The 20,259-nt window shown below is 41.2% G+C and overlaps 1 protein-coding gene across 5 annotated transcripts in view; it reads left to right on the plus strand.

Annotated features, from left to right (window-relative positions):
- The window catches only part of Atrnl1 (attractin like 1), a 540,797-nt gene that overhangs the window by 135,692 nt on the left and 384,846 nt on the right, over positions 1-20,259 (plus strand). For all 5 annotated transcript variants that reach the window (XM_008760587.4, XM_039095274.2, XM_063281046.1 and 2 more), the window contains 3 exons: positions 3,303-3,397; positions 5,176-5,254; positions 6,700-6,857. In XM_008760587.4, the coding sequence (XP_008758809.2) occupies positions 3,303-3,397; positions 5,176-5,254; positions 6,700-6,857 (332 nt within the window). The remainder of the gene's footprint in view (positions 1-3,302; positions 3,398-5,175; positions 5,255-6,699; positions 6,858-20,259) is intronic.

The raw sequence follows: 20,259 nt of genomic DNA on the forward strand, positions 1-20,259 counted from the left end.
CACTCCAGCTGTCTGTCCTTCCACACATGGAATGCGGATTGGTCTGGAGCTTTCCCGATCTGATCACTTTGTGATTAATGATGAGTTAATCTATGTATCTCAGTGGCCGTTACTGATATGTGTGAGGCTCTGCCATCTGTTTTCATTCCACTTCGGTTTGTTGACTCCTTTATGTGTTCCTTTTCAAGCTTTTTACAGTTTTTGAGGCACAAGGAATTTGAGGTACTATTGTTTTCTTTGGATTAATCCAACAAAACACATGGCTGTGATGTTCTTTAAATTTTTCATTCTGAGGGGCAGGAGAGTGGCTCAGCAGTGAAGAGCACTGACTGCTGTTCAGAGGTCCTGAGTTCAAATTCCAGCAAACACATGGTGGCTCACAACCATCTGTAATGGGATCTGATGCCCTCTTCTGGTGTGTCTGAAGACAGCTACAGTGTACTCACTTAAAATAAGTAAATAAAATCTTTAAAAAATGTTTTTCATTCTTGTCTGTTGTTAGGCATCTTTTCTTTGAGCATTAACATAAAAATTAAAAAAGAAACAGTAAACCCAAATTACCTTTCCTACTTGCACATCTGTATCTTTTTAATATGTTTCTCATATACGTTCAAAATGTATCTCCTTTTTAAAAAGTCTTGAGTTTAAAGTTGTTAAGACATTCTGGGGCAAACCTGTCGTAGTGGTCAGCCATTCGTTACACTTCAGTCCTTCCTTCATGCCTGTGATACACAGGCAGTAAAATAAGCCCAGTTTGGGGATCAAAGATTGACGAAGCCACAGTGAAAATTAGAATAGAAATTCACCTTATGTACATATTTATGACTATTAGTAGAATAAGCAAAACCTAAAAATCCCAAGGTTTCCAGAATACAATTAGAAATATAAATTATAGTCACATACATTATAGCCATAAATCCTTTTGTTTATTTTATAGATGATATTGTTGCTAGAAAATATAAACGTCTTCAGATATGGAATGACAATAGTGGCTATCAAGTTTACCAATGTAAATTAATATTTAAAAGTCAAGTACTTCCTATATATTTTCTTTTTTTTTAACAGATATTAGGTCTACCTAGCTAAACAAAATAATTGAGTGTTGTATTTATTGATTTTATGTATGGGTTAGATGTGAGCCCAGTGAAACAGAGAAAACCCAGAGAAGAAAATTGCAGCTGTTTATATGTGCACAATAGCTGTTTTCTTTCTTCCTTCCTCTTTACTTTAAATCACCTTTAGCAAACAATCTGGCTATAGGTGTAATGAGATAATGTTTTTCTTTGTAATATTTCCTATATTACTAAGTTTAACTGTCATTTATTCACCGTCGAGCCTTTTATTCATATGCTATTTCCTTTAGACTTCTTAGTTTTATGTGTACGTGTACGTGTCTTTTGCCATGTATGTGAGTGTGCCCCACCTCTGTGCAGTACCTGAGGAGGCCAAAGGAGGGCATGGGATCTCCTGGGGCTGGAGTTACAGTCGTGAGCCCCCATGTGGATGCTGGGAACTGAACCGCAGAAGCGGCCAGTGCTCTTAATATCTGAGCCATGTCGTCTGTCCTTCTGTGTCCTTTCTATATTTCCGTATACTTTCAGTTCTTGTATAAATGTGAACATACATTTTTAGGATATTTTATTGATTAAATTGTTATCATCATGTTTGAATTGAAAAGTGTTACTGAGTCTATGTGTCTATAAGTACTTACAGTTTTGCCTCCCGTCCTTTGGCCTTAATTGTTATGTGAGTGTGATTGGCACCCAGACTATTACGGCGTCTGTTACTGGAATAAACACCAAACCCAAAAGCAACGAGGGGAAGGCGAGGGTTTATTTCCGCTTCAGTCCATCGCTAGGGTGGTGAGGTAAGGGACCCAGAGGCAGGAACTGCAGTGGAATGCGGCTCATTGGCTTGTTAGATCCATGGCTTGTTCCTTGCTGTGTGACACAGCTCAGGACCAGCTGTGAGGAGATGGCAGTGCCCATCATAGGCTGGGCTCTCTGGGAGTGGTCATGAAACAAGAATGCCCTTGCAGATGTCCCTACAGGCCACTATAAAGGATGCATTTTCTTAATCATGGTCCCCTTTCCCAGGTGACCTCGCTTGTGTCAAATTGAGAAAAATACTAGTATTTGTGAATAATTAATTTGCTGATGGCTGTCTGGATGTCTGTAGTTGATAGTAAGTACTTGAGCTGTCCTTGAAGGTACAGACACTTTCTCCCTTTCCCCACAGACAGGAGCGCACCACTCAGGAGGCCTTGCATCTTCACAGTTACTTAGCCATTTTCTGATTTTACGTCGTGTCCAATAAACTTCTCTGTTTTAGTGTTTGTGTCCCATTCTCCTTACCTGGATCTTAGATATCACCTTGTTTTCTTCTGCCTCTGTGGATTTGCCTCTGTGAACATATCATATGAGTGAAATCATGAGCTGTGTGGTCATTCGTGACCACCTTAAGTATTTTCTGTAATCCCCGCCTGTCAGGGTAGCAGGACTTCATCTGTCTGTCTTTACTCCTGAGTAATATACTCCGGAATCAATCACACTTGCCATCGACGGACTTTAGATTATTGTAATACCTTGGTTAATATATGTACTGTGAATTGATCTTCCATACATTATACTCTATAAGAATATTTAGGTTTTTCCACCAGGATACCTTTCCTGTCATACGTTTGGCGTACACCCCTTTTAAACGCTGTGATCCCGTCTTTAACGATGCTAGAGATTCATGCGCTGAAAACTTGACTTCTATTATTTCTTTATGACTGTTTTCCTGATGCATAGGAATGCCTCAATAATTCAGTATAAAAAGATACTGTCAAATTATATCCACTTGCATAAATTCAAAACTTACGTTAAATTGTAATTTTTCTGTTCTGCACTCTACTGAGTTGAAAAATTTGGAGTATATTAAGTTGTTGACAGTGAGGTCCATGTTTCCAATATCAGTTAATTACTTATTCAAAACCCCCCTAAAGATACAGTAATGTGATTTCTGACGTTCGGAGGAGAAATGGAGCGTTTCCTTGTTAAATGAAGAACTGTGCATTTCCCCCCTTTCTTACAGCTTGTTAGGGAAACAGTGTGTGCAGTCTGATGATTACCTGCTTACTTTATAGTAGATTGAGCCTGTTGTACCGTGTGTCTTTGTGGCTCACTGACGTAGGTTAGTATCTTACTGTACTTGAATAGGCTGCCAGTACTTAGTGGTAGATACCGTGTGCAATGCCCTCTCCCCCGACTCTCTCCAGAAAGACCTTCCCGTCTATGTGAGCATTCTCCTTCTCCCCGCAGACAGTCTGCTGATTGACTACCAGTTTACCTTCAGCTTGCTGCAGGAAGATGACCGGCACCACACTGCCATCAACTTCATCGCAAACCCAGAGCAGGTAAGGAGATGTCGCCTCTGTAGGGACTGTCCCTCCTGTTTCACTCCTTAGAGTTGTTACATAGGGGGATGCCATAGGAATTATTAAAATGCTTAAAATTTCTTTTCATAAAACTTAGCTATCCTTGTGATCCCGATAATTGTCAAGTTAGTGTTTTTGCTTTGTAGTCTCCTGGTTTAAATTATGTGCCTACGCTCATGCTTGTAATTATACACTTAAAATTCAGAAAATTCTTATTTTCAAGTAAAACACAAGAATTGGAGACATGTTACATCATTTTCCTGTTCACGTGCACTAAGGTGTGTTGTTGGTTTCACTGAGGTTCTTCTCAGTCTTCTGTCTCTGAGGGACACATCCACCCTGTTCTGCAGGCTTCTGAAGAGCAAACACATTCACACCAATAGTAAAGCTAAAACAGGCATACGTTTAAGGGAGGTCTTGTCCATTTTTTAGAAATCAAACAGCCTAAACATACTCCCTGGTGCTAGTCTTCATGAAGAAGCATCTCCAGAGACACTGGGTCAAGAGTTGAGTTTTCTTGTGCAATCCTTTTTAACTAAGAAAGAGTCACCCACGGCAGCCGGTAAAGTTGAAACAACAATGTCTTATCCTGTAAAAATAAGCAAGGAGATGACTTACCATTTGGACTCCCAGCAGTTTTACAGCAGACATCACACTTGACTGTTAACTTAACTCACTGTCAGTCACCTGGAGCCGGCACTTCCACATCACCCGGGTCTCGAGTGCGACGTAGACCCTCTGCTTTACATTTACACTAGAACTAGAGCCACCAGATGGGAATTGGACATCTTTAGAAAGGAAACTAACAGGGAGGGGGTTGGAAAACGTTGGCTAGATGATCCAGTTCTTGGCGGCGTAAGCTATTCACAGGAACTTCTCCATGAGAAGCTTCTGACCTGGAGTATCTCCACCAACCAGTGCATCGTTTCCTGTTTCCCTGGGCATTTCCTGCTGGATTTTCACACACTGTACAAGGAAGTGTGATGGTGGCTTTCTTTATTCCTGTAGCTGGACAAACCAGGGCTCAGCAAAATCGTGAGTGTAGTGAGCTCACCTGTATAGCTCAAGCAGCCATCATAGCTCTCCACAGCCGTGGCACTGAGTTTTGGTGCTTTTCATTTCCTCGGCAGTTTATATTTGAATTTGTAAAGTGTGAATGAAAACATCAAGGTAGTTTCCTACGCTTAGATTGTTTATTTTGTTGTGAACTTTTAATAGCTGTTTTCCAAACCACCCAACCCAGAATAAAGTTAAGCCCACGATATGATATGACGAGTGGATTAAAATTCAAATCGAGAGCTTTCTTTTGCGTACATTACATTTCCATGTTTTGCAGTCATAAAGTAATAGCTGTAACAGGCGCACACTGCAACCCCAGCACCCACACCGTCCTAGAGGTTAGCGAGACAGGCCCTGTGTAGGTCCCCTTTCCTCTGGGTAGAGACAAAGATTAAACAAATGGAAAGAAAACATCTTGGACTAATAACTACCCTTGAAAGTACAGTGTTCTCAAAACTTTGTCTTAGAAATCCGATTAAAAACTGAGGACAGATTTGTGGAGAGGAGAGAGGGGGAGGCTCGCCTTGGGTTCCTCAGAGCCCGAGTTTCATTAAACCGCACACACACCCTGTGTTCATCCAGTTGAATATTTATATCATACAGTTACAGAAATTCAGTGGGCAAAGAAAAGCCAGAGGGTTAGCTAATATGCATTTAACACCTTTCTACCTTTCTAACCTTGATTCTTTTTCTGACAGTCAAACAAAAACTTGGACATTTCCATTAATGCTTCCAACAACTTTAATCTCAACATCACGTGGTCTGTTGGCTCAACAGGTAAACAAGAATTCGCTGTCATCTTTTTGTACAAACATGTGTTTGTGTATGGAAATTGTTCTGATTTGATTTATTCTTTTAAATAAATAAAAAAGGTACAATTGCTTCTTACCACCTTGAAGTTTTACTGATAAAAATAACAACATGAAAGTTGAATACTGTAACTTCTTTATTCAATTAAAATAGAAGGCCAACAAATAAAGTATACCACGTAAGCATTTAAAGTGTTGATGTTCGAGATCCTGGGAGTTTAATTAAAGTAGATTGGCTCTTCAGTGTCTAAATAGACTGAGATTTCCATTATCCATTTTATTATCGAAGTTATAAATTTAATTAACAACCCCAATATTTACCTGAAAGTGTTTTTCTGTATTCACTTATTTTCATAAGTAAAAGTAAAAGTAACCAAGTGTCTTTTACTGTCAGTCTGAGAAATACATTCCTTCTGTTTGGTGTCAGAGCTCAGAGGAGATAGATTTTATGAGCATGTCTTCCATAATGCTTACAAATCAGAATGATTAATTTTTAGGAAATGCCAGCTATGAGGAAGATGAATTGTTATGTTGAATTATCCATTTGTAAGGCCAGTTTTTTCAACACGTTTGTTAAGTGACAAGCTCAGACAGTCCGCATGTCAAGACGGTTCAGGAGCTACGTTTGGATTAGATCCATGGAAATGCGTCTAGTCCCTCAGGATGCTAATTTCAATTATTTTACCGTTCCTTCAGGTAGAGGTAGAGCCACCATAGTTGGAATTGCCCTGTTCCATTTGGGTAATTTCAGTAAACCTTTACTGAATGACCAGTGTGTTCACTGATTGAACATTCGTGTAGTATTTTAAATTATGGCCTCTTTCTAGATTTTTAGACATAGGAATGGTTCAATTTGTAGAAAACAATTAAGTCGAGTTTTAAATTTTTTTTTGGTTGGATTAAGTCACGAGTGGACGATATGGGCCGAGTGTACGAAAGTCTCTGTTGAGTAAGTGGCAAGTAGGGCCCACTTTCTGTAGCTACTCACTGGGATCCGCGAGGCTTTCCCTGCTTGGGTGCTGGCCTGGCCCCGAGACAGCGTTCAGGTTGAAAACCAGAAATGAGGATCCTTCCGGGGTCAGGTTGTATCCTTCTGGGGTCAGGTTGTATCATAAAAGAGTAACAGGACTCAAAAACAGCGCGGACTGCACAGGCTGGGAGCGTTTTCAAATGTGATTTTATACCGTGTTACATTGTATTTTTGGCAAACCTGTCTTTTCATTGTAAATGGCAAGCATGCAGAGGTGTCTGTGAGCCGGCAGGGAGGGTTTCCACGGAGGAAAGCAGCAGCGTGGGGCGGTTTGGTGATGGTGCTCTTGTGATTTCAGACTGTAAGACATAGTTTTACCATGTAGTCTGATTTAATAAGGATCCCCATTTCCTAATATCAGTTATAATTCATTCGTATTTTAGGTGGAACAATATCTGGGGAAGAGACTCCTATAGTTTCTAAGATGAATATAAAAGAGTACAGAGATAGCTTTTCCTATGAAAAGTTTAACTTCAGGAGCAATCCTAACATCACGTTTTATGTGTACGTCAGCAACTTCTCCTGGCCTATTAAAATACAGGTAAGCATGCGAAGGTTTATTTCAGGTGACGTTGAATATTTTCATGGTGGAATATCTTCATTGGCATGTGCCCACTTCTTGTCCTGAACGGCAAGGCACTCAGGACCCGTCAAGGATACCACCGATGAAGATCTGTGAGGACGAATGGCTCGTCAAGGTGTTGTTGGAGGCCAGAGAGTCTAACGGTTGTCGGTGCTGCAGTAGGTGCTGCATTGGGAAACACCCTGACGCTGGAGACAGGGATGGCCTTCCAGTTTCCTGACTAAGAAACTGATGGTGAATGCCCTCGTATACCTCAGTGTGAAGTAACTTGTGCTTCAGTGATCTTTAATGCTCTCTTTTTTACTATATACTGGATATAATTTATCTTTCTTTAAGGTTTAGGATTAAATCTTTAACTTTAGGACCCTTGCCTACATAGGTAGTTTCCTCATTTATGCCCTGCATGTATTAATTTTATTGTTTTTTCTTTTATTGAAAATATATTTTTTCACATGCTATATTCTTTTTTTTTCACCTTGATTTTTTTTTGGTTGGATTTTTTTAATTTACATTTCAAATGTTATCCCCTTTCCTGGTTTCCTGTCCATAAATCCTTATCCCATCTTCCCTCCCCCTTCTATGACGGTGTCCCCCCACCCTCCTATCCCTTCTCACCTCCCAGTCCTGACATTCCCCTACACTGGGGCATCCAGCCTTGCCAGGAACAAGGACCTCTCCTCCCATTGGTGCCCAACAAGGCCATCCTCGGCTACATATGCAGCTGGAGCCCAGGGTCAATCCATGTATAGTCTTTGGATGGTGATTTAGTCCCTGGGAGCTCTGGTTGGTTGGTGTGGTGGTTCTCATCGGGTTGCAAACCCTTTGAGCTCCTTCAATCCTTTTTCTAACCCCTCCATTGGGGTCCCTGTTCTCACTCCGATGGTTGGCTGTGAGCATCCACCTCTGTATTTGTCAGCAATATTGTCTGGGTTTGGTGGCTGTGTGTATATGGCTGGATCCCCAGGTGGGGCAGGCTCTGAGTGACCATTCCTTCAGTCTCTGCTCCAAATTTGTCTCCATACCTCCTCCTATGAATATTTTTGTTCCCTCTTTTAAGAAGGAGTGAGACACCCGCACTTTGGTCGTCTTTCTTCTTGAGCTTCATGTGGTCTATGGATTGTATCTTGGGTAATCCGAGCTTTTGGGCCAAAATCCAATTTTCAGTGAGTGTTTTTTTTTTGTTTTTGTTTTTTGTTTTTTTTTGGTGATTGGGTTACCTCACTCAGGATATTTTCTAGTTCCATCCACTTGCCTGTAAATTTTATGAAGTCATTGTTTTTAATAGCTGAGTAGTACTTCATTATATAAATGTACACATTTTCTGTGTCCATTCATCTGTTGAAGGGCATCTGGGTTCTTTCCAGCTTCTGGCTATTATAAATAAGGCTGCTATGAACATAGTGGAGCACGTGTCCTTGTTATATGTTGGAGCATTTTTTGGGTATATGCCCAGGAGTGTATAGCTGGGTCCTCAGGTAGTGCAATGTCCAATTTCCTGAGGAACTGTCAGACTGATTTCCAGAATGGTTGTACCAGCTTGCAATCCCAGAAACAATGGAGGAGTGTTCCTCTTTCTCCACATCCTCATCAGCATCTCTTGTCACCCGAGTTTTTGATCTTAGCAATTCTAACTGGTGTGAGGTGGAATCTCAGGGTTGTTTTGATTTGTATTTCCATGATGACTAAGGATATTGAACATTTCTTTAGGTACTTCTCAGCCATTTGATATTCCTTAGCTGAGAATTCATTGTTTAGCTCCGTACTCCATTTTTTCATAGGGTTATTCAATTCTGTGGAGTCTAACTTCATGAGTTCTTTGTATATCTTGGATATTAGCCCTCTATCAGATGTAGGATTGGTAAAGATCTTTTCACAATCTGTTAGTTGCTGTTTTGTCCTAATGACAGTGTCCTTTGCCTTACAGAAGCTTTGCAATTTTATGAGGTCCCATTTGTTGATTCTTAGAGCATAAGCTATTGGTGTTCTGTTCAGAAAATTTTCCCAGTGCCCATGTGGTCGAGGCTCTTCCCCACTTTCTCTTTTGTTAGTTTGAGTGTATCTGCTTTGATGTGGAGGTCCTTGATCCACTTGGCCTTGAGCTTTGTACAAGGAGATAAGAATGGATCTATCTGCATCCTTCTACATGCTGTCCTCCAGTTGAACCAGCACCATTTGCTGCAAATGCTATCTTTTCCACTGGATGGTTTTAGCTCCTTTGTCAAAGATAAATGACCATAGGTGTTTGGGTTCATTTCTGGATCTTCAATTCTATTCCACTGATCAACCTGCCTGTCTCTGTACCAATACCATACAGTTTTTTACCAATATTGCTCTGTAATACAGCTTGAGTTCAGGGATTGTGATTCCCCCAGAAGTTCTTTTATTGTTGAGGGTAGTTTTCGCTAGCCTGGGTTTTTTGTTATTCCAAATGAATTTGCAAATTGCTCTTTCTAACTCTATGAAGATCGAGTTGGGATTGGACAAAACAAAAGACAGAGAAGGAAAAGAGTGCAAGAGAAGGCACAGCAGCAGAGATTCATCCATCTCCGCCCAGGCACCTTAAAAATGTTTTTGAGGTGTTGTAGACTTGTAATTTGATGAAATATGTTTTGACATTGGACTTATTTATTCCCATTGGCATGACTAACTTGAATTCACATTAGTTTATTGAACAAGTCATTTTTACTAACACCATTCTAGAGTTTTATGTTTAAAAATCTTTTAGAAATTTAAATTGCTCCTTTACCTTCAGTATGAGGAATTTTAAAAGCGTGTGCATCACGAATAGACATGCATGAGAGTTTTATTTATTTTAGTTGCTATGTTTTATGAACAGAGTCAGGCCTTTCTAAAATCATGTGTGTACTGATAAAGTTTTCATCTATAATTTATTTTAAAACCTAAATGAGTAAGTACTCATTGTTAAAGACATTAGAGATGGTTGCTCAGGAAACTACTCATTTAATTATTTCTACATTGTGTAGTGACTGAGACAGAAGCTGCTTCATTCAGAAATTCTAAAAATATCTACATGTAACTCATACGTTTTGATACTGACAAAGTATAAATTTAAGATTGACACATAAGCACTGATCAGATTTCACTTGGTTTAATCAAATTTCAATAAGAATAAGGGCTCATTTGTGTAGATTACATTATAATTAAAATTGATATGATTGTTGTATTTTAATTATTTCCTGCTTTTCAATTTTTGGTTATCTAATTATGGTTTATTTTTAAGCCACTTACATAGATACTTTTGAATGTTCATGAATATTTAATTATTTGAAATTAACTTTCTAAATTAGATTTTCTGTTGAGAATATACTTGTAGGCTCTTCTGATTGTGAAATCAGAATTTGTGGACTGATCACAAATACTTCACTCTTTTAAAGTAGCGTAAATTGGAATTCAGTAGGGATGGGTCACGATATGTACTCTAATTTTTATTCTTTATTAAACTTGTTATATGAGTCTCAAGAAATGTTAAAGCAGATATATGAGTTCATTTAAAGGCATATAATACACTTTCAGTTACTGTACCTAAATAGCAAACTTGAGGGTTTCTTTCCTAATCATGTACTTTAAGGTTTTTATTTTTATGTTTCATAATTTTCATCTTATAAAGAGAACTAGTTATACAAAATTTTAATTTTGTTGTTTTTAAAGAATTTCTAAAGTATGAGGTTTGCGTCTCTTTTCTCTTTTTAAGATTTACAACATAGAGGAAATTAGAGGGCAAGGACTTAGGTTAGGGCTCAGAGAGGAATGTGGAAAAGAAAAAGGGGAAAAAAAAACCTTAAAAACATAATCATAGGCCGTAACTTTGTTGTATTATTTTGTAAAAATGCAAAATACTTTCTAACTTTAAACAAATAAAATTCCTAAGTTAATCTAAAAAAGAAGAAACAAAGAAGCAAGCAAATAATAAAACAGAAACCTTAAATTCAAGTAAGATCCACAAACAGGAGGTCAATAAATTTCTAGCTGCATTGGCTATGATTTTAGAATTTGGAACAAAAAGATTCTTTATTCAGAATAATTTTATAAGTTTGATAAATTTTGAAATTTATCTTGACTAATTTTATGATATTGAATATTAATCATAATAAATTATTCTCGAGTTCTAAAAGATGTTTTCAGCATTGCCACTTTGAATTTAGTGTTTGATGTTACAGACGGCTCTGGGGTGCCATGAGAGGGGAGAGTATTGTTTTCCTCTCCTTAATAATTGTGAGAAAACGGGTGTGGGCAGCTTTAAATGTAGAATACCCCCGTGACGGCACCCTGCCATTTCTGTTCTCAGTTGTGCAGTGGCGTCTGAAATTCACCCATTGCCCAGTGCTCTTTCAGGACGGTCTCACGTCCCACTATACTTACATTTGTAGTGTTTAAGGCAAAGTTCAGATTTCTCACCTGTGACGCTTCATGGACACTCACCTATCTTCACCCACCGTGCCGGCCAGGACAGAAGGCCCAGGTACCGGAAGTCTCCATCCTGGCCAGAAGTCTCCGTCCTGGCCAGTCCTCTTCAGAGCCATCTCTCAGGGCTAACACTTGTCCTTACCATCCAGTATGACTCCTCTGTGCTTTCTTATTTAGTGTTGATTGTACACTTACCTAAAACTTGTTTGGTTCATTACTAAGTAATCATTCATATATGTATATGTATGTATGTATATACTTATATGTTATATGTATCTATCAGAGTTTCATATTTTTCTGAATCACTACAGTAAAACTATGCATATAATCATTTTTCCATCTTTATTAACTTGGGTATTTCTTATTTACATTTCGATTGTTATTCCCTTTCCTGGCCAACATCCCCCTAACCTCTCCCCCTTCCCTTCTCTATGGCTGTTCCCCTTCCCATCCTCCCCCCATTACCGCCCTCCCCTCAAAAATCACGTTCACTGGGGGTTCAGTCTTGGCAGGACCCAGGGCTTCCCCTTCCACTGGTGCTCTTACTAGGATATTCACTGCTACCTATGAGGTCAGAGTCCAGGGTCAGTCCATGTATAGTCTTTAATTAGTGGCTTAGTCCCTAGAAGCTCTGGTTGGTTGGCATTGTTGTTCATATGGGGTCTCAAGCCCCTTAAGGTCTTTCAGTCCTTTCTCTGATTCCTTCAACGGGGGTCCTGTTCTCAGTTCAGTGGTTTGCTGCTGGCATTCGCCTCTGTATTTGCTGTATTCTGGCTGTGTCTCTCAGGAGAGATCTACATGCGGTTCCTGTCTGCCTGCACTTCTTTGCTTCATCCATCTTGTCTAATTGGGTGGCTGTATATGTATGGGCCACATGTGGGGCAGGCTCTGAATGGGTGTTTCTTCTGCCTCTGTTCTAAACTTTGCCTCCTTATTCCCTCCCAAGAGTATTCTTGTTCCCCTTTTAAAGAAGGAGTGAAGCATTCACATTTTGATCATCCGTCTTGAGTTTCATGTGTTCTAGGCATCTAGGGTAATTCAAGCATTTGGGCTAATATCCACTTAGCAATGAGTGCATATCATGTGTGTTTTTCTCTGATTGGGTTAGCTCACTCAGGATGATATTTTCCAGTTCCATCCATTTGCCTATGAATTTCATGAAGTCGTTGTTTTTGATAGCTGAGTAGTACTCCATTGTGTAGATGTACCACATTTTCTGTATCCATTCCTCTGTTGAAGGGCATCTGGGCTCTTTCCAGCTTCTGGCTATTATAAATAAGGCTGCGATGAACATAGTGGAGCACGTGTCTTTTTTATATGTTGGGGCATCTTTTGGGTATATGCCCAAGAGAGGTATAGCTGGGTCCTCAGGTAGTTCATTGTCCAATTTTCTGAGGAACCTCCAGACTGATTTCCAGAATGGTTGTACCAATCTGCAATCCCACCAACAATGGAGGAGTGTTCCTCTTTCTCCACATCCTTGCCAGCATTTGCTGTCACCTGAGTTTTTGATCTTAGCCATTCTGACTGTTGTGAGGTGGAATCTCAGGGTTGTTTTGATTTGCATTTCCCTTATGACTAAAGATGTTGAACATTTCTTTAGGTGTTTCTCAGCCATTCGGCATTCCTCAGCTGTGAATTCTTTGTTTAGCTCTGAAACCCATTTTTAATAGGGTTATTTGACTCCCTGCAGTGTAACTTCTTGAATTCTTTGTATATTTTTGGATATAAGCCCTCTATCAGTTGTAGGATTGGTAAAGACTTTTCCCAATCTGTTGGTTGCCATTTTGCCTAACAACAGTGTCCTTTGCCTTACAGAAGCTTTGCAGTTTTATGAGATTCCATTTGTCGATTCTTGATCTTAGAGCATAAGCCATTGGTGTTTTGTTCAGGAAATTTTCTCTAGTGCCCATGTGTTCGGGATGCTTCCCCATTTTTACTTCTATTAGTTTGAGTGTATCTGGTTTGATGTGGAGGTCCTTGATCCACTTGGACTTAAGCTTTGTACAGGATGTTAAGAATGGATTGATCTGCCTTCTTCTACATGCTGACCTCCAGTTGAACCAGCACCATTTGCTGAAAATGCTCTCGTTTTTTGATTGGATGGTTTTGGCTCCTTTGTCAAAAATCAAGTGACCATAGGTGTGTGGGTTCATTTCTGGGTCTTCAGTTCTATTCCACTGGTCTATCTGTCTGTCTCTGTACCAATACCATGCAGTTTTTATCACTATTGCTCTGTAATACTGCTTGAGTTCAGGGATAGTGATTCCCCTGGAAGTCCTTTTATTGTTGAGGATAGTTTTAGCTATCCTGGGTTTTGTTATTCCAGATGAATTTGAAATTTGTTCTCTCTAACTCTCTGAAGAATTGGATTGGTATTTTGATGGGGATTGCATTGAATCTGTAGATCACTTTTGGTAAAATGGCCATTTTTACTATATTAATCCTGCCAATCCATGAGTATGGGAGATCTTTCCTTTTTCTGAGATCTTCTTCAATTTCTTTCTTCAGAGGCTTGAAGTTCTTACCATACAGATCTTTCACTTGCTTGGTTAAAGTCATACTGAGGTATTTTATATTATTTGGGACTATTATGAAGGGTGTCGTTTCCCTAATTTCTTTCTTGACTTGTTTTTCTTTTGTGTAGAGCAAGTCTACTGATTTATTTGAGTTAATTTTATACCCAGCCACTTTGCTGAAGTTGTTTATCAGCTTTAGTAGTTCTCTGCTGGAACTTTTGGGATCACTTAAATATACTATCATATCATCTGCAAATAGTGATATTTTGATTTTTTTCCTTTCCAATCTGTATCCCTTTTACCTTCTTTCACTGTCTGGTTGCTCTGGCTAGAACTTCAAGAACTATATTGAATAAGTAGGGAGAGAGTGGGCAGCCTTGTCTAGTCCCTGATTTTAGTGGGATTGCTTCAAGTTTCTCTCCATTTAGTTTAATGTTAGCAACTGGTTTGCTGTATATGGCTTTTACTATGTTTAGGTATGGGCCTTGAATTCCTGTTCTTTCCAGGACTTTTATCATGAAGGGTGTTGAATTTTGTCAAAAGCTTTCTCAGCATCTAATGAAATGATGATCATGTGGTTTTTATCTTCAGTTTGTTTATATAGTGGATTACGTTGATGGTTTTCCATATATTAAACCATCCCTGCATGCCTGGGATGAAGCCTACTTGATCATGGTGGATGATTGTTTTGATGTGCTCTTGGATTCGGTTTGCCAGAATTTTATTGAGTATTTTTGCGTCGATATTCATAAGGGAAATTGGTCTGAAGTTCTCTTTCTTTGTTGGGTCTTTGTGTGGTTTAGGTATAAGAGTAATTGTGGCTTCATAGAAGGAATTCAGTAGCACTCCATGTGTTTCAATTTTGTGGAATAGTTTGGATAGTATTGGTATGAGGTCTTCTATGAAGGTCTGATAGAATTCTGCACTGAACCCATCTGGACCTGGGCTCTTTTTGGTTGGGAGACCTTTAATTACTGCTTCTATTTCCTTAGGAGTTATGGGGTTGTTTAACTGGTTTATCTGTTCCTGATTTAACTTCGGTACCTGGTATCTGTCTAGGAAATTGTCCATTTCCTGCAGATTTTCTAGTTTTGTTGAATATAGGCTTTTGTAGTAGGATCTGATGATTTTTTGAATTTCCTCTGATTCTGTAGCTATGTCTCCCTTTTCATTTCTGATTTTGTTAATTTGGACACACTCTCTGTGTCCTCTTGTTAGTCTGGCTAAGGGTTTATCTATCTTGTTGATTTTTCTCAAAGAACCAACTTTTGGTTCTTTCTATGGTCCTTTTTGTTTCTACTTGGTTGATTTCAGCTCTGAGTTTGATTATTTTCTGCCTACTCCTCCTGGGTGTATTTGCTTCTTTTTGTTCTAGAGCTTTTAGGTGTGCTGTCAACCGCAGGGGACCTGCAGCTTGAGTGCCCCTATCTTCCTGTTCCAAGAGGCCCTATACAGTTTCCACAGGAATGTGGGCAAGGGTGGGCAGTACTGGTGGTCTCTCCTGCCCTGCAGTCTCAGGAGTACCCACCTGTCTCGGCGATGTGCTATCTCTCCCACGAGGTTTGGGAGGAAGGAGCTGTGGACATATAATCTTATAATCAACTATTGAACATATATACTCTTTTTATTTTTGCCAATTTTTTCCTTCGCCTTCCTTGTCTTCCTCCTTCCTTTTCCTTCTTCCCCTTTTCTCCATTCTCATTCTCTTTATTTTGAAATATTTTTTTTCCTTTTTTGTTTTGTAAAAGATAGGAAGTGCAGTTAATTTACTTGAGAGCTGTTTTAGTTGGTGTTCCAGAGGAACAGATTTGTAGAATCTCAATCTCTCTCTCTCTCTAATCTATCATCTATCATCTATCTTTATATCTAACGAAAATTTATTACAATGGCTTACAAACATCTTGGAACATCTTACAACAGCTTGGGAACATCAAGAGACATTCTAAAGGCTTTCCTGCAATCCAGGCATGATCTTTCTTACCTCCCATGGGGAGAAGCAATCCAACTTCCTTTTGGTTATCTGGATCTGTTCCTGTCTTAGTCCCTGCTGTACTGCTGTGAAGAGACACCACTGCAGCTCTTATAAACGAACACATTTAATTGGGACTTGCTTACAGTTTCAGAGGAGCAAGCAAGCAAGTAGGCGTGGTGCTGGAGAAATAGCTGAGGGTTTCCCATCTCTATCTGCAGGTAGCAGCAGGAGCCTCTGGGCGTGGCATGGGCTCTGGAAAGCCCACCCCCAGTGATGCACTTCCTGTACCGCACCTCCTAATCCTTTCACAGAGTGCTTCTCTCTGATGACCAAGCATCCTGGGCTCTTTAAGCTCATTAAATTGTATGAACCCATGCAGTCCATTCAAACCACCACAATCACCCTCTTATCGGTGTCCTTCCTGTTGTCTTAAGGGCATCGGAAGCCCAACGTGGCCAGGGGGAATTCTGAGCTTCCAGTTAAGTGTTTGTTAAGTCTCATGGTGAGAGTTCAACTTTGGAACCAAAGGTTCTAGGCTACCAAAACTTAAGGTCATAGGAACAGGAAGCAAAAAAATATTTATTCCTAGTGGGTCAGTAGGAGTGGTAGTGAGTGGGACCATTCACTTTTCCACCCCTTGATTTTTGAACGTTCAATCCTGGTCATGGGAGAAACCATACCATATACTGCCTTTTAGTGAAACGCACCCCAACTTTCCAGGCTGCTGCCAACTGTTTGTCGCTGTAAGCGCATCTTCAAAAGGCCATTCCTTCTTTCTGTCAGGCCAGCAGCTTCAGAATGGTGGGCACATGTATGACCAGTGGAGTCCACAGTCATGGGCCCACTGTCACACTTCTCTGAGTGTGAGGAGAGTTCCTTCGTCAGCAGCAATACTGTGTGGAATACCATGATGGCGAAGAGCCACACTGTACGTCCATGGATGGTGGTTTTGGCAAAGCATTATGTGCAGGAAAATCAAATCTGTAACCAAAGTAAGTATCTTCTTCAGTAAGGAAGAAGTGTTGTTCTTTCCAAAGAGGAAGTGTCCTACATTGTCAGCCTACGGCCAGGTCACTGCTGTCTGGACTCAGCATTGGCGTCCGCTGTTGGGACATCTGGCACTCAGCAGGGGCTGTGCCAGGTCCGCCTTGGTAGTGGAATTCCATGTTGCCGAGCATAAACCTGCAAGTCCCTGACTGTCTACCCAGTCCCTTGGCTACAGCCCACGAATCAGAGAACAGTCGCACATCTGCCTGTTTCTTCTTCTAAACAGACCATATGACCATGAGTACTGCCCAAGCTCTGCCCACTGTGAAGATTTCCCTTCAGCATTGTGTTTCAGGGCTGTCCCACAGTGCAGCTGCTCACTTCAGCCGTTTACTTCGGGTGGTGCCTGCACAACATAGGGAATCATCAGCAAACCAGGAGTCTTCTCTCCCTCCGTCAGCTGGGCACAGGGCACACCCCAGACGCTCTAGGCACATGCTTGGCAGGGATGTTATTGTAACTGGAGTAGAGACCGTGGGCATTTGGACAACTTCCTCCTGTAACTTGTTTGTGCTTTAGGAACTGCTTGGGTCCGCCATATGTAGCACTTCGCCTTGTGATTCCTGCTGTCATGTTCTGCTCTATGGCTTTGTGGGTTAGGTAACACTCAGCTCAAGATGGGTACCTCAGGTCCCCGGTAACTTGGTGGCACACTGTCAAATGTCCAGTTTCCTCTAAGGCGCAAAAGTCCAAAGGTCTCCTCTGTTTTTCACCTATAGAGGGGTCTGTTGCTCTAAAATTATAAAAAAAAAAAAAAACGCTGTCTTTTATCCCACACCAGGTCTGGCACTGTAGTGCCCCATGACATCTGTAGACATCTTCCTCTCAGTCAGCAAAGCCTCTCACCCACTTTGTTCCATCCCATATCTCACTGCTGGTGGCTCTCTCTGAGCCTGGCAACGATCTCTCTACTCATCTAGTTCCAAAGGCAGGCTGCCACCAAGCCACACATACATGTGTCTCCAGCCCCCACACTCTCTTGAACTTAAATCGCCACATGAAAGAACACACAACACAATAACCTCTGATCCAATTGATAAGATAATAATTTGCTCATCTAGATATACAAAGCCCTGTACACACCCATCCCTTAAGCATATTCATAACAACCTGTAAATGTGCAGAGAGGAATCTTAACGTCAGCCTCCATGTTCTCTCCGCTGCCTTCCTCCCCTCTCCTTAGCTCCAGTCTCCTCCTCTTTCTAAAACTTCTCTCCCACCCACCCTTCTTTCTCATCCAATGACAGGCCTCGTCCTATCTTGTACCTGCATCCACCTGTGTGACATCATCCTACAGGGTCTGTCAGAGATTACAAGCAGTATCCCTTCCCTCCTCTGACACCTTCAGTACCATCAGCTCTGCTGGACCAAGTGCTGGAGCTGCTGTACAGCAGCCTGGACCTGTTGCAGAACCTTCTCCTGCACAGGCCCCACACCAAGCTTACAGCTAGAGTAACACACCCAAGCGAGGAGTGTGCTGTCTCCAGAATCCAAACAGGCTCACTAAATGCTGTGGTTCTTTTTGCTGGTGGGAGGGGCTAAGTTCCAATAACTCATCCTTCACGTTAGAAGAATGTTCGCACATGTACCGTTACACTTCACTCCCAAGAATTTCAATGAGGTCGAAGGCCCTTGAATTTTGGTTGGATTTATTTCCCATCCTCTAATGCACATGAGTTATCAGTGGGTTCAAAGTGGTTGCTACCTTCTGCTCATTTGTCCAAGGAGCATGACATCATTAGTGGAGTGATCCAATGAGGTATTTTGTGTAAGAGACAGGACTGGAGAGTTAGTATTTCCTTGAGGCATCATTGTAAAGGTACACTGCTGACTTGGTCAACCGAAAGCACATTGCTTCTCGTGGAAAGGCGTCAAGCAAAAGGCCTTTGCTAGACTAGCAGCTGTATAGCATACACCAGGAGATGTGCTGATTTGCATAAGGAAGGACACCACATCTGGTACAGCAGTTGCAGTTAGAGTCACTGCCCGACTGAGTTTTCTGTAGTCGGCTGTCATTCGCCACAGTCCCTCTGGTCTTCTGCACTGGCCAGACAGGAGAGTCAAAGGGAGACATGGTGGGAACCACCACCCCTGCATGTTTCAAGTCCTTCATGGTGCCCTGATTTCTGCAGTTCCTCTAGAGATGCGATGCTCTTTCTGATTCACTATTTTCCCTGGCAGAGGCAACTCTTACAGCCTCCATTTAGCCCTTCCAACCATAATAGTCCCACAGGTCAGGGAACCAATGTGAAAATTCTGCCAACATATCTGTCCCAGAAACACATTTTGGGACTGGAAAATAATCACAGGAAGAGTTTGGGGACCCTCTGGATGTGAGTCGGACTTTGGCCAAAGCCCCAATAATCACCTGACCTTGACGGTCCCACTTTAGCTGGAAGGCCACACTATTTCTTGTTGGCTCCTGGAATCAGCCTCAATTCAGAACCAGTATTTAGCAGAACCTACAAACTCTGTATTTGCTAGATGACAGCACACACAAAGATTGTAGTGATCACCGTCTCCTCTTTTAAATATCTCATGATTGCTTTGAATTCCTTCTGCCTTCTGACAGGATGGCTGGAGCACTGTCATGGCTCCCTCTGCCTTGAGCACTGTTTCAGCCGTTTCTCTTTCCTGACATCATTCTCTCCTTCTGATGTAATGTACAAGTCAGATGGCACCATACTTCCTCCTTGACCAATAATTCAAGAGTTTCTCCTAAGTCTGTGATGGTGTTGAGCTGATGATTAGCCTTCCTGAGCTCCTCCCCTGTCCCTAAGCTCCTCCCCTGTCCCTAAGCTCCTCCCCTGTCCCTGTGGTCACCTTTGCTTCCCACTCAGAGACCATCACTGAATTCATGCTGCATTTCTCAGTGTCGTGGAAATGCGTCATCCACCATGAAGCTCTAGGCTGTGCCTTTTCTTTGGCTGTTCTTTGCGAGTTATTTAGTTCTTATCACCTTTGTGCATCTGCAGGTCTGCTGTGAGCTCCTTTGGTCAAGGGGCAGCTCCCTGATGAGCACCTGCAGTCCAGCTATGGTTGTGGAAAGACCAGACTTGTGTGTGGGTCTGGTCCACGTACTTGGTGTCTGTGACAGAGACTGAGGTCCTGTTTGGTTTGGGACATGCTGCGTTGACAGCAGAATGTGAGACAATACAAGAACATTTAAAGTTTCCACCGAAGCCAGGTTGGTCAAAGCAAATCATACTGCCCAGCGTAATATAAACAGAGTGGGCGTTCTACTTCAAGGAGCTCAGGAGTATCTGCTGAAAATTAATACAGTTTATCACACTTGCTATCGCAAAATTTTATTAAAAATTTAACAAAGACTCACTCTACTATCCTTTAGCCAGAATCACAGAGGGTCTGGCTGACTTTTATTGTCTTTGTTCTCATC

Source organism: Rattus norvegicus, chromosome 1, assembly GCF_036323735.1.
Source record: "Rattus norvegicus strain BN/NHsdMcwi chromosome 1, GRCr8, whole genome shotgun sequence".
In the NCBI taxonomy this organism is placed as follows: Eukaryota; Metazoa; Chordata; class Mammalia; order Rodentia; family Muridae; genus Rattus; species Rattus norvegicus.